This window comes from Dipodomys ordii, unplaced genomic scaffold (assembly GCF_000151885.1).
Source record: "Dipodomys ordii isolate 6190 unplaced genomic scaffold, Dord_2.0 Scaffold230, whole genome shotgun sequence".
Taxonomy (NCBI): domain Eukaryota; kingdom Metazoa; phylum Chordata; class Mammalia; order Rodentia; family Heteromyidae; genus Dipodomys; species Dipodomys ordii.
Window position 1 is genome coordinate 688647 of NW_012267446.1, and position 22779 is coordinate 711425.

The 22779-nt window shown below is 41.3% G+C and overlaps 2 protein-coding genes and 1 pseudogene across 2 annotated transcripts in view; 2 read left to right on the top strand and 1 right to left on the bottom strand.

The window, feature by feature from the left end:
* Nucleotides 1-9914, top strand: part of LOC106000625 (vomeronasal type-2 receptor 116-like) — a 32673-nt gene extending 22759 nt beyond the window's left edge. Inside the window, exons 2-6 of the mRNA XM_013035906.1 lie at nucleotides 2409-2697; nucleotides 3305-4114; nucleotides 5058-5285; nucleotides 6311-6434; nucleotides 8998-9914. Coding sequence (XP_012891360.1) covers nucleotides 2409-2697; nucleotides 3305-4114; nucleotides 5058-5285; nucleotides 6311-6434; nucleotides 8998-9914 — 2368 coding nt within the window. The remainder of the gene's footprint in view (nucleotides 1-2408; nucleotides 2698-3304; nucleotides 4115-5057; nucleotides 5286-6310; nucleotides 6435-8997) is intronic.
* Nucleotides 9915-14806: 4892 nt separating this feature from the next.
* LOC106000626 (olfactory receptor 7E24-like) lies at nucleotides 14807-19112 on the bottom strand. The gene is made up of 3 exons (XM_013035909.1): nucleotides 19032-19112; nucleotides 15336-15862; nucleotides 14807-15089 (listed from the first exon to the last, which is right to left on the bottom strand). Exons 1-3 carry the CDS (start codon nucleotides 19110-19112, stop codon nucleotides 14807-14809), a joined length of 891 nt encoding a protein of 296 aa, XP_012891363.1.
* A 961-nt stretch (nucleotides 19113-20073) lies between these two features.
* On the top strand, nucleotides 20074-22598 carry LOC106000632 (annotated as a pseudogene).
* The last annotated feature ends 181 nt before the right edge of the window (nucleotides 22599-22779 follow it).

Consider the following 22779-nt stretch of genomic DNA (forward strand, 5'->3'; position numbering starts at 1 on the left):
TAAGCACTAATATCCACCCAATTTGTGTGTAGTAGAGGTGGCCTCATGGGCCAAAATGGCCACAAACCTATGTAATTAGTGATAGCTAGAATAGAACTGATTGTCTGGTGGTAGATGACTTTGCCAGGTACTGAGGTGTTTACAGAGCTCTGCCAGAGGCTGGCCTGGCTCTGGGGTCATAGCACAGTTCTAGTGCTATCAATTGGCCTACACTAAGCTGTGGGACAATATCACCATCTTGCTCCCCTGTCCTACTCATGACAAGTGGGATGGAGAACTATGCTGTGTCACATCAGCGTGGTAAGTTTTGTCAAGAAAACCTCAAGCTCTGCACCAGTAGCTGACACCTGTAATCCTAGCTACTTAGTATGCTGACATCAGAGGATTGGGGTTCAAAGCAAGCCCAGGCAGAAAATTCAATAAGATTTTTATCTCCAATAAAACATCAGAAAACTGGTTGTGGCACTGTGGTCAAGTGGTGGAGGACTAGCCTTGACCTGAAGAATTCAGGGTCAGATACCAGACCTAGAGTTTAAGCCCCAAAACTGACAAAACAGGAAGCCATAGGGCCATTTTGGTGAACAACACCATGCATTCAGGCTTAATATCCCATCCAGAAAGCCCTAACTGTCATGTGGATACAGTGAGGCCCACACTCCAGCTTGTGCTGCTGTAGACCAATGCACACTAGTTTCCTAGAGCAACCTAAGTTTCTGCCTGGTACCATCTTGAGCAATGTCCTTCTAGGGCAATGGTCCCTGAGATGATTCACTAAGCAACAAGACTGGGACTGACCAGATGACAGCAGGGTCACACAACAACAGTAGCTGCACAAGGCTAAACAGGAGGACAGGTGTCAGCCTACTTCACCCATGGTGGAAACTGATGGAAACGGCATTTGTTTCTGCCTCAGGGGCCTTCTAACACCTCCTGAAAACTTCTAATGGAAGCTGTGGTGATAGCTTACCAACAGTGCCTCTAATTTATACTGGATTTTTGGTCCAACCATGACATGTCTGACAAAGGGTTCTAAACAAAACCAGACCCACTATTCTTGCCCTGCTCAGTCATACATGGTGTCGTTCACAAGATTGAGGAGGAAGGTTTTGGCAGTGTCTTTCTTCTCTGTCCTACAACAGTTCCAGAGGCACAAACTAAAGGTCTGGACCCAAGAGTAAAGACTATAAGTACTTCTCCAGCACTGGTCTCTGTATATAGGGATGATGCTGAGATTTAACTTTAATTTGCTCCCTCCCTGCAATGTCAGAAGGTTTCTGTCCATTATGAGCTACTATGGCTGGTCATGGGGAAGAACATGGAGATGGCTTCTTCTACCTTTTCTCACACTACCTTTTCTGTTGTTTTGTTCTACTAGAGAAGAACCCTCTAGTCCACAACACCTGACTCTCATATGCTCTTTGTTATGTGGTGCAATCTTTCTATTCTCTCTTCCTCAGCTGCCATCTTGCTCTGCTTCTGGGGAATCTCCTTAAATGATCACATTCTCTGAGTCAGCTTAGTGTGCTTTTAGCACGTGACATGAATTGTATTTCTTTTTCCATTCTTTCTTTCTTTTTCTTTCTGTCTTTTTCTTCCTTCCTTCTATCCTTCCTTCCTTCCTTCCTTTCTTTCCCCATCGTGGGGCCTGAATTCTGGTCCAGGGTGCTGTCCCTTAGATCTTCAGCTCAAGACTAGCACTCTACCACTTGAGTCACAGCACCACTTCTGGTTTTTTCAGCTTATGTGGTGCTGAAGAATAGAACCCAGGGCCTCATGAATGCAAGGCAAGCACTTCTGAGCCCCTATCCCAGCCCTACTTTGTTTTCTTTACATGCCTCACAAGGCAAGATTTACTTCTTTGCAGAAGGGTGTCCCATCAGCAAAAGTCTGGCAAGCAAGCACAGAGACAAAGCAGCCTGTTTTCCTATTTACTCTTAACACAGCAGACCCTGCCTCTCTGCTAATATTGGTTGCCCTCAGGTGGACAATAGGCTCCCAATTTGAATTGTATATCTTAAGAGTTTCTTCATATGCACAGCTAATTCAAAGTACTTAATTGTTTGGTAAGTTACCTAGGCATGCTCCAATGTCCCAGACAGCAATGTTTTTCACACATCCATACGAAGCAGAGTGGAAAAGCCAGCTTGCTTATTCCTCCCCACCCCAACCTCTCTGCAATCTCAGAAGAACAGTCATCTTGAATATGCTGATCAAGGCCTGTTCAGGAGCTCTCCCAATTCTAAGAACTTTCCCAAGACTCCAAATACAATGGCATCTTGTTGGAAAATAGGATCTACACATACTACTGTGTATAAAGATAAGCATTTGATTCAACAAAGTCATGAGATTTGCAGTTAATCATTTGTAATACACATATACCTACCCAAGTATTTCTGGCCTTTTTGCAGGACCAACTTAAAGAAATACCAATTGCTTCTCACCCTGGTGCTTGCTGTGGAAGAGATCAACAAGAATCGCCATCTGCTTCCCAACATGACTCTGGGGTTTGAGATCTATAGTGAACATTACAAAGATACTGATATGTTAGAGGATCCTCTCATCTGGCTGTCTGGGAAGAATAAAAACAACCCAAATTACACCTGCAGAAGAGACAACAAAGCTTTAGCAGCACTCACAGGAACCTCAAGCACATCTGTCCCAATTGGGACACTGCTAGACCTCTACAAAATTCCACAGGTGAGGCTGGGAGAGGTGGGCAGATGTGCAGCCATGTCTTCATGGACTCTTTCCTCAGCAGGCTGAAAAAGAGGTGTTACAACAAACCCTTCCAAATGCATGCTATTACAGGGAAAGGACTCCCAAAGTGGGTGAGTCACACACATTTTCTTGGCTGTAAAAATAAGTAAATAAAAGGAAAGGTTGTAAGAGAACAAAGGCTAGCCCAACGTTCTGAGCCTTTTCTATATATGTCTACAATGAGCATGGAACATGGGAGATAACTTTGCAAGTGGGATAAGTAAAGTTTTTTTTTGCGGGGGGGTCCGGTCATGGGGCTTGAACTCTGGGCTTGGGTGCTATCCCTCAGCTCTTCAGCTCAAGGCTAGCGCTCTACCACTTGAGCCACAGCCTCACTTCCGGCTTTTTTCTTTTTGCTTATGTGGTGCTGAGGAATCAAACCCAGGGCCTCAGGCATACAACGCAAGTGCTCTACCACTGAGCCACCTTCCCAGCATCGAGCAAACTTTTACTCCCACCTGTGCCAGTTTTTGCTTAGTTCACATCAGGACTGAGACTTGGCTATGACCATCCTCTTCTTGCTGTTGTATTCATTGTTTCCCTGTAGTTCACCTTTGGGTCTTTTGATCCTCTCCTAAGTGACAATGGAAAGTTCAGTACTATCTATCAGATGGCTGCCAAGGACTCAGGTCTAGCTCTGGCCATGGTCTCCTTGATGCTTTATTTTAGATGGACCTGGGTGGGACTGTTCATCACTGAAGATGACTACAGTGTGTGGTTCCTCTCAGAATTGAGAGAAGAGATGGGCAAGAATGGAATCTGTTTGGCCTTTGAGAACATGATTACTTACATAGCTGTTTCAGATATCTCAAATGATCTATCAATGCATCGCCAGCTAATGGAATCATCAACCAACGTGATTATCATTTATGGGGACAGTAAATTTCTATTAAGCTTTATTCTTAAATTTGGGCACATTCTAATTATAGGGAAAGTCTGGGTCATGAACTCACCCTATGAGGACATGATCATTGGTAAAAGATATTTTCTGATCAACTCCTTCCATGCACCTCTCATCTTCTCTCACCATCATAGAAATACTTCTGGGTTCACCAGTTTTATTCTGACAGATACCTTGTACAAGAACTCAGGAGTAAATTCCCTTCCCAGATCATGGATTCAGTCTGTTTATTGCCTACTGATTAAGTCTGACTGCAGAGACTTGGGGCACTGTTCATACAATGCCACACTGGATTGGTTGCTGAGGCACATTTTTGACATGACCATGTCAGACGAGAGTTACAACATCTACAACACTGTGTATGCTTTGGCCCATGCCCTCCACCAGAGGTTTCTTCATCATACGGAAGGACAACCAGTGCACAATACCCAACCGAGGGCATTTCTCTCTTCACAGGTAATGGCTTTGCTTTTGGGTGACCTACTTTAGGCATGCAGACTTTCTATAGAAGCTTTCATAGCAGATGGAGCTAGGTCAACAGGCTCCATTTTGGATGGTACAAGAGAGAGTTGGCCTGTCATCCTGTCCATGAAATGACTGTAGAGCTATGAAGACAATGTTCTTGAAGAAATCTGCATCCCTAACAAAGAAGTTCTGTGTCTTCTGACCCCATCCTCAGTATGTGTGGAAAAAACCATACCCTTTCAATAGCATATATCCAAGTTCTCTTTGTACCTTTTTAAAATGACATATCAATTGTGGTTAGTTCTTGAAAACCTACGATTGTCTGGACACAAGTGGTTCAAACCTGTGGCTCACTCTTGACTAAAATTAAGCCCCAAAAAGCCAGAGGTGGAGCTGTGGCTCAATGGATAGAATGCTTACTTTGAAAAGAAAAAAAAAAGCCTCAAGTTGAGGACCTAGGCCCTGCGGTCTAGCCGCTGGACACACACACACACACACACACACACACACACACACACACACACAAAATGAAGTAAGTCTTGCTTAATGTAATCTTTCCTAGTTGTCATAAATATTCTATGATTCTACTTATGTATTTTTCAGACTGACTCTCACAATCATAATATAAATGATTGGAATGCACTTAAGAGAGGTGGTTGAGGTCTGTCACATGGTAATTTATTATTTGGTTGAATGTGGCTAGAGTTTTACTCCCTTTAAATTGAGTTTCTGCATCCCATCCTGGATAACCAGGTTTTAGAACTTGGTAACACTGTAGTCTGCTGTGGGCCTGCATTGATACAGTTGGTTGGATTCCTTTGGTGTGTGTGAATCATGTGGTGGGAATGAAGACTAATCTGTGTGCATCCACTGTTCTGAGGTTCTGTGATAAATCTGGGAAGCACTTCACCAAATTGTAATGTGTCCATTTTAGTTACATCCCTTTTTGAAGAAGATTCAATTTACCAATCCTGTTGGAGACCAAGTGGTTTTGAATGAGGAAAGGAAATTGCAGGCAGAGTATGACATTATGAGCTTTTGGAATTTTCCTGAAGGTCTGGGACAAAGGGTGAAGGTTGGCCAGTTTTCTCCATCTCGACCACATGGTCAACAACTGACTTTGTTTGAAAATCTGATAGAGTGGCCCATAGGAATTACCAAGGTGGGTCATTTCTACATTTTTCACTCTTTCCTTTTTAAAAAATATATTTACATAATGAAGTAGTTGTTGAAAGAGCTTACATTTCTCTTAGTCAGGTCATGAGTACAATGCTAGTAGACAATGTCACCACATCCTTATTTCTCCCCCAGAGTTGGTTGTTTCTAACTATGTCATGATCCATACATAAATAAGCAATAAGATTTTCCTGTTTTAAATCTTGTTCACTAAAATTATGGCTCAGTGGTGTACATTTCACCACTTCCTGTTTCTGGAAGCCTCTTACTAACAGATTCATGAAGGAATAGGGGAACATTTCATTACCATTATGTTGTTATGTTGTTCTATTTTTGCGTATTGAATATCATAAAAGATGAATGACACCTGTGAATCATCATTTCAGCACTGTGACAAAATATCTGAGGGAATCAATTCGGAAGACAGAAGGGCTTCCTTCACTTCTGCCTGGAAATTTCAGACTATGGTTGGATAGGTTGTTGCTTTTGCGTTTGAGTCTGTGCTGAGGCAGAATGTAATGAAAGGAGCATCTGCCAGTGAAGTTCACCCACCTCATGACAGCTGCGAAGCCAATAGAGATGTGAATGGTTCTCAGTACAGCAGCACCTCCAAAGCAATTAGCCATGCTTTGGAGTGTGGGTTTGAAGTTTCCCTGGGTGATTTTCCTCTCATGCTCTTATACATCTGTTTACAGATGAATAAGAGAGAAAACTCATCACCTGGATTCAAAAATGGGATGCAAGAGTTAACCCCCATTTGCTAATTTCCTAGAATTAACATCCAGCTCTTAAAGGCTCTGTGACTTCCCAATAATGTGGAGGACAGAGTGTCGAGGATCCACATTTTCTTCAGGTCATGTTAGATGAAACTGTAAGAAGACTCAATCAATACATTGGCTGTATGTATATAAAGATTATGTGTCTTGATGATCTTTTCCCTAAAGCACTGGACTGTCTGGGATGTCAGGTAAAAGGATGAATAGTCACTAACCTTCATCTGAATGTTCTCAGACTCCTCAGTCTGTCTGCAGTGAGAGCTGTCATCCTGGATTCAGGAAGGCCTCTTTGGAAGGAAATGCTACTTGTTGCTTTGAGTGCATTCCTTGCCCAGAGAATGAGATTTCTAATGTGACAGGTGAGTCTGGCAGTGATATGGAAATTCCCCATCCCTCCTTCTTCACCTTCAGTTCATGCAAGCCAGAGGAGTGATCTACAGTAGAACTGCAGGGAAACACATGCACCTTTATGTAGAGTTCCATGGCTACCATTAACCATTGTTCTCCTTAGAAGGAACAACACACTGCCCCTCCATTATATATCTGATTGTATTTTCTAATCTGTTACAGGATTTAGCTTGAGAATGCACCTGTTTCCCCCTTCTCAGACCCATTTTTTTATTTAAAGAAAGTGTAAAAAAAGAAAATATCAAATATCAATTGTTGATCTTTGAAATGATGTGTAAATCATCATGGAATTTTGGATCTAACACAGCCTTTCATTTCTGAGTGCTCTTTGCTGCTCTGTTCTAATTAAATTTTATTTTCTATTTGACATACACTAATATTACAAGGGGCTTTGTTATGATCACTTCATATATGACACTGGCACTAGGTTGACTAGCAATTACTCAAATATAATTGATTCAGAAGTAGTTTGCGACTTCCCTTTCATTTCTCATCTCTCTCTTCCAGCTGATCTTTCCCAGAACCTCTTAAATCAGTGGAGGATCATTGTTCTTGACACAGATCAAATGCTCAGGAAGTTTGTATTTGGTGTCAGGAGTAGGTTGAGGTTTGGATTAGACCCTCTTGTTAAAAATGGATCTATTGGGCTGATTCTCTATTCTCCATAATTTCTTGAATGAGTAGAAGAGAGTCAGAGTGGAATGACCTGCCAAGAACGCAGCACATAGTGCTAGGAATTTATATATTACACTTGTAATCCAAGTGACTCAGGCAGTTGAGATTTTAAGATGGAGATTAGATGCAATGATGGGCAGGAAACACAGTAGGATTCATTTCCACAATTATGCACCAAAAAATGTGAATGAATACTCTGGAAAAATTCCCAGGGCCAGAGTTCAAGCATTGGAGGAAAGAAAGAAGGAAAGAAAGAAAGAGAGAGAGAGAAAGAAAAAAAAGAAGCAAAGAAGGAAGAAAATAAAGACAGAAAGAAAGAAGAGAGGAGAAGAGGCAGGGAGGGAGGGAGGGAAAAAGGAGGGATGGAAGGAAGAGATGAAAGAAGGAAGGGAGGGAGGAAGGAAAGAGATAACTAGAAAAGAGAGAATGTGAGGAAGGAAAGGAGAAGAAATGTGAGAAAGAAAACAAATACACCTGAATGTTATATTTTTATTTTTTATTGTGAAAATAACCTGCAGAGGGGTGACAATTACATGAACAAGAATTATTACCTCCTCCTTTGTTTCCCCTTACCATCCCTTCGCATCTACACACCTACCCCACCTTGTCCCTACTCCCACCCCCACCCCACCAAAGGTCTAAAGTTTGTTTCTCTATATAATGTCTTGTAAATATCATTGTTGCAATGAGTCCACCTGTATCCCTATTTATACAATTTTTTCCCTTCCCCTCCACAAATTATACCACCATCAAATATAGCCAAAACATGACTGTGGTGGAGAGACATACAAAGAAATCATCTCATAAACATGTTAGAAACAATAGCAAGAAAGAAAAACCATTTGAGTCCTTATCTTGGGGTTCATTTCACCTAAAATCAACTTATCTGATGGTTTCTGCTTGTCACAGACATATACTAGTTATTGCAAATAAGGGAAACCATGGGACCTATCTTTCTTTGGGCCTAGATTATTTCACTTAATATAATTTTTTCCAAGTCTTTCCATTTCCTAACAAATGGGGCAATGTCATTCTTTCTGATGGAGGCACAGAAATCCATTGTGTATATATACCACACTTTCTTGATCCATTCATCTACTGAGGGGCGTTCTGGGTTGGTTCCATATCTTAGCTATAGTAAACAATGCTGCAACAAACAAAGTTGTGCTGGTAACTTTAGTATGGTCTTGTTTGTGATCATTCGGGTAAATGTCCGAAAGTGAGATTATTGAGTCATAGGGGAGCTCTATGTGGAGTCTTTTTTTTTTTTTTTGGTTCCACTCATGGGGCCTGAACTCTGGGCCTGAGCGCTGTCCCTCAGCTCTTCAGCTCAAGGCTAGCGCTCTACCACTTGAGCCACAGCGCCACTTCCGGCTTTTTTCTTTTTGCTTATGCGGTGCTGAGGAATCGAACCCAGGGCCTCGAGCATGCAAGGCAAGGACTCTACCACTGAGCCACCTTCCCAGCCCCCTATGTGGATCTTTTGAGGAATCTCCACAGTACTTTCCAAAGTGGTTGAATGAGTTTACACTCCCACCAACAATGCAGCAGGTTCCCTTCTGTCCACATCCCCCCCCCAGCATCTGTTATTATTAGAGTTCTTGATTATAGCCATTCTGACTGGTGTGAGGTGGTATCTCAGAGTTGTTTTGATTTGCATTTCTTTTTTAGGTAGGGAGGTTGAGCAATTCTGAAAGATTTTTATATAGTTACCCTCTTTGTATTGAAAACAATACAGATCAGGTGGTGAATCAGGGAAAACGATCTGCTTAAGTGGAGGGGCATGAGAGGAAAGAGAAATACTGAACCCGACTAATAGTGATTCTCACTTTTCACCAGACATGGAGCAGTGTATGAGGTGTCCAGATCTTCAGTTTGCCAACACTGAGAGAAACCACTGCCTGATGAAAACTGAGATTTTCCTAGCTTATGAAGATGCCTTGGGTATGACTCTGGCCTGCACTGCTTTCTGCTGCTCTGCACTTACAGCCGTTGTTCTTGGGGTATTTATCAAGCACCAAGACACCCCCATTGTCAAGGCCAATAACCGGGCCCTCAGCTACATCCTGCTCATCTCCATCATCTGCTGCTTCCTCTGTTCCTTGCTCTTTCTTGGCCATCCCAACACAGCGGCCTGCATCCTCCAGCACACCACATTTGCAGTGGTCTTCACCGTGGCTGTCTCCACAGTCCTGGCCAAGACCACCACGGTAGTTCTGGCCTTCAAGCTCACTGCTCCAGGGAGAAGCATGAGGCAGTGGCTGGTGTCCAGGGCTCCTAACCTTATCATCCCCATCTGCACCCTCATCCAGGTGACTCTCTGTGGACTCTGGCTGAGAATCTCTCCTCCCTTTGTGGACAGAGATTCACATTCTGAACATGGCCATGTCATCATCCTGTGCAACAAGGGCTCCCTCACCATTTTCTACTGTGTCCTGGGATACCTGGGCGCCCTGGCCATGGCCAGCTTCACAGTCGCTTTTCTAGTCAGGAACCTGCCTGACATCTTCAATGAGGCCAAGTTCCTGACCTTCAGCATGCTGGTGTTCTGCAGTGTGTGGCTCACCTTCCTGCCTGTCTACCATAGCACTAAGGGGAAGGTCATGGTGGCCGTGGAGGTCTTCTCCATCTTGGCCTCCAGTGGAGGTCTCCTGGGCTGCATCTTTGCCCCCAAGTGCTACATCATCTTGATAAGACCTGAGAGAAATTCCCTGCACAGTTTTAGGGAAAGATCACCTGGAAGAAATCAATCTTAAGATGAATATATCTTTGTCTAGAATTCTTAGAAGTTCTGAGACAAAGGTATACAATTTTGGCAGCCAAAAATCCATTTAACTTGAGGAATTCTGTCAACAAATAAGTTAACTCATTCATTTTGCTGGTTATGTTAGAGGCACAGCAAGGTTCCATCTAGATGTTGTACATTTACATTTTATCTTAGATATCCTTTGTTTCCTCCAATGTAACCTGCCTTTATTCTATCAATCATCCTTTTGAGTATAAAAACTACAGTAATTCTTCCTTTCCCTTTATGTAGGCTATATTACTGCTTGCATATCACTATATTTATCACTTATATATGAACATTCACCTTGGTAAAAGTTTCCATGCTTTGATTCCAATTACTTTAGTATATTTTCTGAGCTATTTGTGTATTTCTGTTCACATATTGCTGTTTTGCAATATTACTGAGTGTGTTTTCCTAAAAAAATCTCTCACACACAAACCCATTCTCTCTCTTTAACTATCCCCCCCTCTCTCCCTTTAGTATTTTAGATCACGATATTAATCAGCCCCGTTTCCAATGGGAATCTCTATGTGTACCTTTTCCTGGAAAAAGTGCCAGGGCATCAACATGACTTAAGCTGTCCAAACGAACCACTGGAGGAATACTTTGGTTATTGATGATTATTTCTCACTGGAAGTTGAAGATAGATTTAGCTTGACTGTCAGAGCTGAACCTTGTCACCTCACTCTCTAACAATCCTCAATGTTAATAGATGGAGAAAGAGAAAATGATCCAAATGATGGTGAAAATACATTAGATCATGCTCAGATTCAATATCTGTCAATGTTCTTTAAATAGTATGAGAGAAGGAACAATTCAACCATTCAGAAGGCTCCCTGAGGAAAACAAAATCTGTTGCCTGTTTATTTGGAATGGAAGTTGAGGCTCTTTGACGTGCCATTTTTCTTGTGTTTCTATGGCTTGTTCTGCCCACTTGGAAATGGCAACAGAGCAGTCAATGTAAAACCTAGAGGACAGTTCTTAAAATGCTCCAGAAACACTACAGGTAAGCATGGGCCCTTTTAAGTGGCAGAGTTCAAGGGAAAGGCTATAAGAAAAAAATTGGAAATCCAGTTGGGAAAGAAGTTAATGAGGCCAAGAAAGGCCAGATGGCCTTAGTTGGACAGAGGCAACAGTAATGGAGGAGTTTCTGAATTCTGCAGAGAGGTATAGCTTGTCACTGATGTGAAATAATGACCCCAATGTGACTAACATCTTGCATAACTGGGCCTTGTCTTTCAAGTCTCTGTAGCCCCAATAAACAAGAGAGTTAAGAAGGAGAGTTGAATGCTTGATATTTACTTTTTACTAATTCCTAAAAGATATTTATTACTAGTTTTAAATTTAAAATTTTCATTGTTACTATAAAGGTGATATACAGGGGGATTACACTTACCCAAGTCAGGTAAAGAGTACATTTCTTTTTGGACAATGTCACCTCTTTCCTTGCTCTTTCCCAGTTTTTCCCTCCATTTTCAACCACATGTTGTATAGCTCATTTACCACACAGTGTCTAGTGAGTACAACTCATGCATTGGTTCACTATTTGTCCCTCCATTTCCCTAATCAAATTGTAAAGGCTTCACCTCTTAATACTCTCATATCAGAGAAGATACATTCAAACCCTAATAAGGACCAAGCTGAAGGAAGAGCTGTGGACCTGAAGAGTGAAAAGTTCAGGTGGTAGAAAATCATTGCCTTTTTAAAATCAGGTGATAAGAAAAATCAAAGCAATGCCTTAGAAAGACTGATTTAACACTATAATGGTGGGGGGGAGAATAAAATGAGAAGAAATTGGAGAATAATCAAATTGAATTAGAGATTGTGTATCTTTACATATGGATTGCAAAGTATATGAGTTATATATGTAACAGTATGGCAGATTTTGCCAGATACGGAATTAAGTCTAAACTATAAACATGAAAAAACTGACTAAAAAATGTTACACTTAAGGGAGGATTCCAAGAGAATAGATCCTTTGAACAACTAATGAGCAGGATGCTTGATAGTTAGCTCAGCTGAAAGCCTGAAGAGAAGGAGGTCATATTGGAGAAGAAAACTATGGGATAGGTTGAAATTGGTCAAAACCTTTTGTAGGGTTTGGCCAAAGTAATGGAGCCTCTTTCTAAAACCTTTAGGCGATAATGTCCTGGTTTAATTGTTAAGCTTGGAGAATATCTGGGTCTTTCCTAGATGAAGGCAAAGAGGGTTCTTAAGGTGAGGTGTAAGGGGATAATAAAGAAGATGTCCTTTAAATCAAAAACAGAAAAGACTGGGGAGTTAGAGGAGATGTGGGAGAGGAGGGTTGGATACAATGAGAACAGATGAGATGACTCTGATTAATTTTTCAGAGGTCCTAAAGCAAGCAGTAGGAAGCATTAGTTGTTTTTTTAATTCTTAAAATGGGGGCTAGTGGGGAGAGCGAATGGGAATCAGGAGAGAGGCAGAAAGTAAGTGAAGGATAATAGGCTCTGGCCCTCAGTGGGTAGCAGGAAGAGGGGATATTCATTTGGGTTTAAAGAAAGAATGTGAGAGCTTTAAGGGAAAAAAGAACTGAGTCACAGTGGGAGGCAATGGGGATGGGTGTCCTGAACTGTCCCAAGCTAAAGGAATTTACTTCTAGAAAGGGAGTTGGGGGAGCAGAAGATTGGGTTTGGGGTGGGGGCTTGTTTGAGTCTGGCTTGCTCTGGAGGAGAAAAATAGGGGTGGATTTTAAGGGTGGGATATATAAGGAAACACTTAATTTAGAAAGCAGGTCCCTTCTTAACAACAGCAGAGCACCCTGGGGCATAATGAGAAAGTAATTGCTGACAGCTATGTTTCCAAACTGGCAAGGTACAGCAGGAGTGTGGAGGGGCTTAAAAAGAGTCCCTGTAGGGCTGGGAAGGTGGCTCAGTGGTAGAGCGCTAGCCTTGCATGCTCAAGGCCCTGGGTTCGATTCCTCAGCACCACATAAGCAAAAAGAAAAAAGGCGGAAGTGGCGCTGTGGCTCAAGTGGTAGAGCACTAGCCTTGAGCTGAAGAGCTGAGGGACAGTGCCCAGGCCCAGAGTTCAGGCCCCACCACCGGACCCAAAAAAAAAAAAGAGTCCCTGTAACACCCCCTTCCCCAGTAACTGTTAAATTGTAGAGGGTGGAAGAACCTCTCCAGGAGGATAGAAGGGACATCAATGTCCCAGTGTCCAGAAGGAAATCAATACAGGTAGGCACTGTGGCTTATAATTATAAACCTCTGGACTCCCAAGGCCCTGAGTTCAAATCTCAGGACTGGCACAAAACAAATATAATTTTACAAAATAAGTAAAGATAAAACGTGATGATTTCTCAGGAGGATGAAGCACTACTGGGGTTCAAGTAGCTAAATGAAATGCCTCAATAATCCTATTGATGTTGAAGATGATGATGATGATGATGATGATGATGATGACAATCAAGATCATGATATTGAGGAGGAGGAGGAGGACCATACTTGTAGTTACTAAATTCCTATACGGGGAGAGAGGGGGGGCTGAGGTGATTGGGTGGAGGGGTGGGGGGAGGATGGGAAGTGATGGGAAGGGGAAACAAAGGAGGAGGTTACAATGCTTGAGAAGAAATGTGCCTATTATCTTGCCCATGTAATTGTAACCCCTGTGTAAATTATTATCACAATAAAAAAAGAAATTAATACAAAATAAATAAATTCCTATACAATGTGGATATTATCTATTCCGTTGTTTGTCTCCCCAGCTAAGTACCATTAAAAATGAGGGATTTGGGGCCTAAGAGCTCAAAAACATATCCCAGTCTGCTCAGTTTATAATTTTCAGCTAATGTTGAAAAACAGCTTTGAACTACAAGCATATGTGTTGGGTTATCCATGAACTATATATGTATAAATATAATTAGTGTTATTTTGCCTGTCCAGGGGCTAGATTCAGGGCATAAGCATTGTCCCTGAGCTTCTTTTATTCAATGCTAGAAAGTTACCACCTGATCCAGAACTCCACTTCCAGCTACTTTGGTAATACATTGGAGATAAGAGTCTCATGGACTTTCTTGCTTGGACTGTCTTTGAACCTAGATCCTCTGATCTCATACTCCTGAGTAGCTAGAGTTACAGACATGAGCCACAGCCTCACAGTGATAATTTTTTTGATAATGACAGTTTCCCTATTATATGACTATGGACTAAATTCTGATTTAGGACATTTGACTCCATATTGTAGTACAGGATTTCACTTAAATTCACTGAACACCACAACACTTCTTAGAAGCAAGCTAAGTACAACCGTAGCATACTGAAGATCACAGGTTCTTTAATATCAGATTAATTTTGAATTCTAGAAATACATTTCTTGTGTGACTGTACTGCAGCTTGAACTTAGGGCTTTGTGCTCTCCCTTGACATTCTTAATTAAGTTGAAGACTTAATTCTGGCTTTTTGCTAGTTAATTAGAGATAAAAGTCTTATGGATTTTTTCTGCCCAGGCAGGCTTTAAGCTGAGATGCTCAGATCTCACGCTCCTGAGTAGGTAGTATTACAGGTATGAGCCAACAGCACTGCCTCCTTGAGTGTGTTTTGAGACATTTTAAATTACAGACAAGTCATAAGTTGAGTATTTTTCACATGGTGTGATTTATCACTCAGGATTCTGTCAAGAAATAGAAACCCAACTAGTAACTTTAATAGAGATAGTGGAACATAGACAATTGGTTGGATGGATGGTGACATGAGAGCAAAGGCAAGATGAGGACAATGCAGCCATAAACATATTAGCTGAAGGGAACTTCTGACCACCAAAAATGGCTTAGATAGTTCTGCTCTGCAATTTCCACAGGGCGTGTTGAATCTCTGTGTTCCCCAGGCTGTAGAAAGGGGTTCAGCATGGGGTGACCACAGAGTACATCACTGAGGCCACTGTTTGTTGCCTTGGAGAATAGGACACTGTTGACCCAAGGTACACGCCAATGGCGGTTCCATAAAATAAACATACTATGCAGAGTTGAGAGCCACGGGTGGAGAAGGCTTTATGCTTCCCACCTGCTGATATGATTCTCAGAATAGAAGAAATGATTTTATAGTAAGAAAAAATGATCTCAGAGATAAGAAATAACATGAATAGGGAACCAGCAAAATATAGGGCTAGTTTCTTTTTTTTGTTTCTTGTTTTCTTTTTTTTTATTGTGAAAATACCGTATAGGGTGCTTACAATTACATGGGCAAGATAATTAGTACATTTCTTTTCAAGCATTGTTACCTTCTCCTTTGTTTCCCCTTCCTATTCCTTCCCATCTCCCTCCTACTCCTGCCCCTCTACTCCCCACGCCAAAGTTGTAAAGTTCATTTTTCAACATAATGATTTGTACATCTCATTGTTGCAATGGTTCCACCTCTATCTCTATTTAAACAGCATTTCACAGCAGTCAAGGCAAAATACTTGAGAAGGGTCACAGTAAAAGTTATGAATGTCCACATCCTTGAAGCTGCTAAACTGTGAGGCAATCAGAGTGTGCACCTGTGATTCCAAAATGCTAATGAGGAAAGACACCAGATTCAAGAGTGCGTGGACATGAGGGTTCATGATGCCTGTGTATTTTAAAGGGTGACAAATGGACACAAACTTGTCACATGCCATCACCGTTAGAAGCGTGGCATTCACATTTCCAAAAATGATAGCAAAAGACATCTGTGTGAGGCAGCCCACATAAGAGATGGCTCTGCTGTGACTCTGTATGTCCCCTAGCATCTTAGGGACAATGGTGTTGATGAGACCAACGCCACTGATGGACAGGATGGCGAGGAAAAAGTACATGGGGTTGTGGAATTGGTGTTCAGAACTGATGACCAGGATAATGAGCAGATTTCTGAGCACGGTGATCAGGTATATGGACAGGAACAGCCCAGAAAGGATAGATTGAAATTTGGAAAAGAAATTCTGTGACACACTTTAGGTTTTGTGCTTCTATGTTACTTGAACACCTTTTTTTTTAAAAAAAAGAATATTCATTGGAGAAAAAATAAGACACAACTAACTGCCCACTACCCTGTATGTTGTTTGAATTCCCTCACACTCTCCCAGTCCCTCCCTCCTGTCTCTACCCACAAGTTGTCACTGTCATCAGTGTCTAGTGAGCTCTGCTGCTGCACTTGTTCACCCTTTTTTCCTGAGTATTGTACTCCCCCACTATCCTAAAGATACATATTTGGATATACCATACATACGAAAAAAGAATCCTCAAAAAAAGAAATGCTAAAAAATTTCAGAAAAGAAGAGAGGTCTCTTGTTTCCATATCTTGGAGTCTATTTATGTAGAAATATACAGGTAAATAGATAGATACAGATATATAGGTAATTTCATGTAAACATGAAGAGGCACATAGGCTTGTGGCTTTGTGTTTCTCTCCTATGTTTCCTTTTTTGGTGTCACTGAAGAATCCTGTATAATTTATCATATCCCTGTGCATTTTAGATCTAATTTCCACTTAGCAGAGAGAACATGCACCACTTGTCTTTCTGAGCTTGGATTACCTCACTTAACATGATCTGTTTTACTTCATTCATTTCCCTGCAAATGACATTATTTTACTCTTTCTAAAGTCTGTGTAAATTCCATTGGGTATACATACCACATTGTTTTTGTATCTACTCCTATTACAGGGAATCTGGGCTCCTTCCATATTGTTTTTAAAGGTAGACATGGCAAACTTCACACAGGTTGAGTTAGTATTGACCAGATAAGGAGATGACAACTACAAGACTGGAAGGTGATGTCAGTGTATATCTCTTAATTTAAATAAAAAGACAGTTAAGGGGTTCGTGACCTAGGTAGATTGTAAAACAGGAGTTCTAGTTTTAACAATTTGCTCGAGAGCTACATTTACCCTTTAACTCCAGCTTTAGCCTTATGATGAAATCTGCATGGCCCTTTGCAATAAAACTGGGGTCAGGGGTAAGGAGGCATTTCATATTCATTAATAAGTAATTCTCATTAGTAATATACAAGACCAAAGAGTTTAACAAAAGGAATAGCAGGAAGCTGAAACATGTTTTGTCAGGGTGACAGAGGTAAAGGTGAGGCAAGGCAGATGAATAGAGAAAGAAAGGGTGGGAGTACACAAGCATAATATTTAAGGTACATGTGTGAAAATGGAACCAGATAACTTTTGGGGGAGATCTGGTCGTCGGGCCTGAACTCTAGGCCTGGGCACTGTCCCTCAGCTCTTCAGCTCAAGGCTAGTGCTCTACCACCTGAGCCACAGCGCCCATTTTGGCTTTTTTTCTTTTTGCTTATGTGGTCCTGAGGAATCGAAGCCAGGGCTTCATGCATGCAAGGCAAGCGCTCTACCACTGAGCCACCTTCTCAGCCCAGGAACCAGATAACTTGAGGGGAGGGGTAAGGTTGGGAGAGATGGAGGAGTAAAATGGAAGAGTGACAAGGATGGCGATGCTTTGTACTCATACACAGCCTGATTTTTTTTTGTAGGTCGTGGGTCATGTAGGTCGTGGGCTGGGCACTGTCCCTCAACTCTTCAGCTCAAGGCGAGCACTCTACTACTTGAGCCACAGTGCCACTTGTGGTTATCTCGAGGTTCATTGGAGATAAGAGTATCACAGACTTCTTGCTCAGGCTGTCTTTGAACTGACATCCTCAGATCTCAGCCTCCTAAGTAGCTAGGATTACAGGTGTGAGCCACGGGCTCCTGGATACACTGACTTCTTGAATTGAAGTCCCTTGTACAACTACTTATAGGTAATACATATACAATACATGATATGAAACACTATATATTAACAGATGATTGTACATGTTTTTATTAACATATACAACATGCTTGATTGTATTTATTTTAATGAATGCAGAGTATCTGTACACTGAAAAAAACTGTCCTTATTTCTCTATGCTTTTCTGCTGTCTGTCTACCACCTTTGTGATTCCCAATGCTCTTCCTCTCTTTCTTTCCCTACAATATAATCTTCACGGTTTTTCTTTCTTTTTTTTTTTTTGAGCTGGCCCTGGGGCTTGAACTAGGGGCTTGGGCTCTGTCACGAGCTTTTCTGCTCAAGGCTAGCAACCTAAGACTTGAGCCATAGCTTTACTTTCTTTCCTGTGTATATTGTTTCTTCACATTCATGGGGACAAAAGTGTTGGTGCTTCTAATCTGCCATCCTCTCCTAACTCCTTCTTTACAAGACAATATGCTGAGCACCAATGGCTCACACTTGTCTTCACATCTATAATATATAATACATAGTATGTGATTTAAAGAACATAATGTAAAATATCATATATAATATATGAAATATAATATGAAGTTTGTAATATTTAATGTATGATATAGAACAATTATTATATAGCAAAATGTATCTATAGAATATGATATACAATGTTCTATATAATATTTTTGAATTAGAATTAAATATAATTATTTTTATAATAGCCAAATCAAGTAATAGAAATTACTCTTAATATAAAATGACTGTTATATTTATAGTTTATCATACAATTTATATATCTCATAATATAAACACATAATAAATTATATAATTGTTATATATTATATGCTCTAAATATTATACAGAAAGCTACATTACATACAATATAGTTTTTCAAAATATTAAAATAAATATAAAAATAAATAAATGTCAAGCTGAGCAGAATGGTAAGGCTGTCTTATATTTTTAAAGAACAATATAAGAAAAAAATCACCAGTGCAGGCAGGAAGGTCCATGAGACTCTTATCTCCAACTAACCAACAGAAAACCAGAAGTGGCACTGTAGTTGAAAGTGGAAGAGTGATATCCTTGAGCAAAAAAACTCAGGGATAGCATCCAAGCCCTGAGAACAAGCCCCATGACCACCACCAACAAAAATCAATAATATTTCTCCCAGGAATTTAAATGTGTATCACTTCAGAACATAAACATACATTCATTTCTCATGTAAATATATCTACCTCAGTCAAATAGAAATCAAAATATATGTCTATAATGTGTATGGCACCTGCAATTGCCAAAGTGAATGCAGAGATGGAAGATGAATACACACTCTCAAATGAGAAACATCAAGATGCTTTTTAAAAATGATGAATAATTGGATTCATACATGGGGGATAGAAGCATTGGACATAGAAGCCTTAAGAAATGGCAGCTGATAAACATGTAAAGCATTGTTCCCAAAAGCCATTTAGACAAATTCAGACTGTTTTCTTTAATGAATTCCAAAATGAACACATCATTATTTCTTTAGATGGACCCATGAGCATTTGGAGGGAGGCAGAGAGCCCTGAAACCTGACAGAGGAAGCCCTCTGTGGGTCCCTCATCACTCATTATTACAAATCCCTTAGAGTCAGATGTTTCCAAACTTCAACCATGTAGAAATGACTTTCCTGAAGAGCTCATTAACCATAAAAGTCTGAGTCTAACCCCAGGAGTTTCAGACTCAATAGATCTGGGAACAGAGCCAAGGACTCTACTGTTTAATAAGCTGCCAGGTAAGGCTGGTCCTGCTAATCTGGATACAATACTTAGGGAAGCTGGGACATGAATGGGTCCTTACTGCTTCAAATTAATTTTTATTTAGTTCTAAATAAATTATTGCAGTTATAAGACATCATTCTCAGAGTGCATCATTGAACCCTGTCTGATATATCTCGTTCTCCCTGAATGACTTTTCCCAAAAGAGAAAAAAAATTCAGGGAAATAATGCACATAGGAAATCCCTAACCTCTAAGAAGTCCAATGTTTTTCCTCTAGGATAATGGGAACTTATTTCAACTTTTCAAGACATTGAGAAATTAATCTTCAGAGGTCTTCATTCAATTAGTTACTCTTTTCTTGAAGTATAGAGGAGACAGAAAAATGTCTTGTCAGCTACCTCTCTCTAAAGACACATACATTTGTTTTCTCTAATTATTTTTATTTACCTGCTATATTTGATAAGATGATCAGTGGCATGGAGATTTTTAGTTCCTTTCTCATTCTAAAAATGCTTTCCTATGTCTGCTTATCAAACAGTACAGTCTCCCATTAAAGGACTTTAATTTCAGGCTGGATGCCAGTGGCACACACCTGTAATTCTAGATACTTAGGAGACTGAGATCTGAGGATCACTGCTCAAAGCTAGCCCTCGGGAGCACGCGGAAGGCGGCATGGCGGCTCACCGCTCCGGCCCACTGAAACAGCAGAATAAGCCTCATAAAGGCGGGCGGAATCTGGGTCGAGTGTCAGCACAGCAAGATGGCAAAGGCCGCCTAGAAATGAAAATCCTGTGCAAGAAGGTGAAAAAACAGCTGAGCAGAATAGACCAGAGACATGGCGCCAATCAACTCCGAAAGCAGAAGAAGGAGGCGGTTCTGGCAGAGAAGAGACATTTGGGCAGCAAGGATGGGCCTCCCCATCAGGTGCTGGTGGTGCCTCTGCACAACAGGATTTCCCTGCCTGAGGTCTTGGGACTGCTTCAGGATGGAGACTTGAGAACAGTATGCTTGAATGAATGTGGAAACACTCACAGCTTTATGCTAATGTGCCCACAATTGAAACATCGGTGGTTTTTCACATTTGCAAAGCCAGGGGAATCTGCACACTGTGTTAGACCTGGCTAAAGTGGCTGATACCATCCTGTTTCTCCTTGATCCACTAGAAGCTTGGGACAGCACTGGAGATTTCTGCCTTTCCTGCCTCTTTGCTCAGGGCCTTCCCACCTACAACCTAGCTGTCCAGGCGGTTTCTGGCCTCCCACTGAAGAAACAAATAGATGCCAAAAAGAAGTTAAATAAAGTAGTGGAGAAGCGCTTTCCTGATGACAAACTACTCTTGTTAGACATCCAACAGGAGGCAAGCATCCTGCTTAGACAGTTGGCTAACCAAAAGCAACGGCATCTTGCTTTTCGAGATCGGAGGGCCTACCTGTTTGCCCATGCTGCTGATTTTGTGCCTAGTGAAGAGAATAACTCTGTGGGCACCTTGAAAATCTCGGGTTATGTTCGTGGGAGGACTTTGAATATAAATAGCTTGCTGCATATTGTTGGATATGGAGACTTCCAAATGAAACAGATAGATGCTCCCATGGATCCTTTCCCCTTAAATACTAGAGTGAATAAGTCCCAGAAGGACTCAAGCATGGCAATGGAGATTTGTGCTGTAGATGCTGTGGTTAATATGGTTAATATGGAGTATTAAGATCCTAATGAAGGCAGACCCCAATAAACAGGAATCTTTGCAAGCAGAGGTCATCCCAGATCCAATGGAAGGGGAGCAGACCTGGCCCACTGAGGAAGAACTGAATGAGGCACATGATTTTGTGAAGCAAAGTTCTAAGGTGGTAAAGAAGGTTCCCAAAAGAACATCCAGTTACGAAGCTGAATGGATTTTGGATGAAGGTGATGGAAGTGATGGGGAAGGGGATGAGTATGACATGGAACATGAGGATTTTATGGAAGAAGACTCTCAGGTTGAGAGTGCTGAAGAGGAAGATGAGGAGGAATGTGAAACGTTGACAACAGGGGAGTCTGTGCGTGATGATCTGTATGATGAGAAAGTGGATGAAGAGGCTGAGAAATGAAAATGCTGGAGAAATGGATACCTCCCGTGATGTGGCTGCCAGAGTGCGCTTTCAAGAGTTTCCAGACATCTCCATGGGATCCTAAGGAAAACCTCCCTCAAGATTATGCTCGGATCTTTCAGTTTCAGAACTTCATTAATACTAGGAAATGTATCTTTAAAGAGATTGAGGAAAAAGAAGCTGAAGGAGCTGAGGTTGTTTGGTATGTCACACTTCATGTCTCTGAAGTCCCTGTCTCAGTAGTTGAGTACTTCAAACAAGGAGCACCCTTGATTGCATTTTCTTTGCTCCCTCATGAACAGAAGATGTCAGTAGTGAACATGGTGGTCAGTCAGAGCAACACTGAACCTGTGCAAGCCAAAGAGGAACTGATCTTCCATTGTGGATTCAGGCGCTTCCGAGCATCACCTTTATTCTCTCAGCATACTTCAGGGGACAAACATACATTTCAGAGATTCCTAACTGCTGATTCGGCTATAGTGGTGACAGTGTATGCACCAATCACTTTCCCTCCTGCATCTGTGCTGCTTTTCAAGCAGAAAGGTAATGGAATGCACAGCCTCATTGCTACAGGACGTCTGTTATCGGTGGATCCGGACAGAATAGTCATCAAGAGAGTTGTTCTAAGTGGTCATCCTTTCAAAATTTTTACCAAGCTGGCAGTAGTGCATTATATGTTCTTCAACAGAGAGGATGTGCTGTGGTTTAAACCAGTGGAACTAGGAACAAAGTGGGGTCGCAGTGGACACATCAAGGAACCTTTAGGTACCCATGGTCACATGAAGTGCATTTTTTATGGGAAGCTAAAATCTCAGGACACAGTGTTGATGAAACTCTATAAATGGGTATTCCTCAAGTGGACTTAGGATCCATATGTACCAGAACCTGTATCTTGGGTGAAAAGTGAGACTTCTTCAACAGTGCCTGAAGTGGACATAGAATAATGGATGCACTGGGATCTGACCATTCCTCTGACAGGAGTCTGTGGGATGTGATCGGGCAGTTTGTCACTACTGTTTTAGCCTATTTGTCTGCTGCCCCACTACAAAATTTATTTAGACCTGAAGTATCACATATGGAAAATTTTTGATTGTTTAACCCAAAAGGCTTATTAAATCTTACTGAAATTTCAAAAAAAAAACTAGCTCTCTTAGGAAAATCCATGAGTCTCTTATTTCCAATTAGCCACCAGAAATTTACAAAGTTGGAAATGAAGCTGTGACTCAAGTGGGAGAGCAGTAGCCTTGAGCAGAAAAGCTCAGGGACAGTGCCTAATACCTGAGTTTAAG

Coding starts and splice junctions, on each gene's coding strand:
- LOC106000626 (XM_013035909.1), bottom strand. CDS start 19,112: ATGGCTTTTGGGAACAATGCTTTACATGTTTATCAGCTGCCATTTCTT. Junction 15,863..19,031: donor CCAATGCTTCTATCCCCCAT/GTATGAATCCAA, acceptor AGTGTGTCACAG/AATTTCTTTTCCAAATTTCA. Junction 15,090..15,335: donor CTTGACTGCTGTGAAATGCT/GTTTAAATAGAG, acceptor AAAGAAAACAAG/AAACAAAAAAAAGAAACTAG.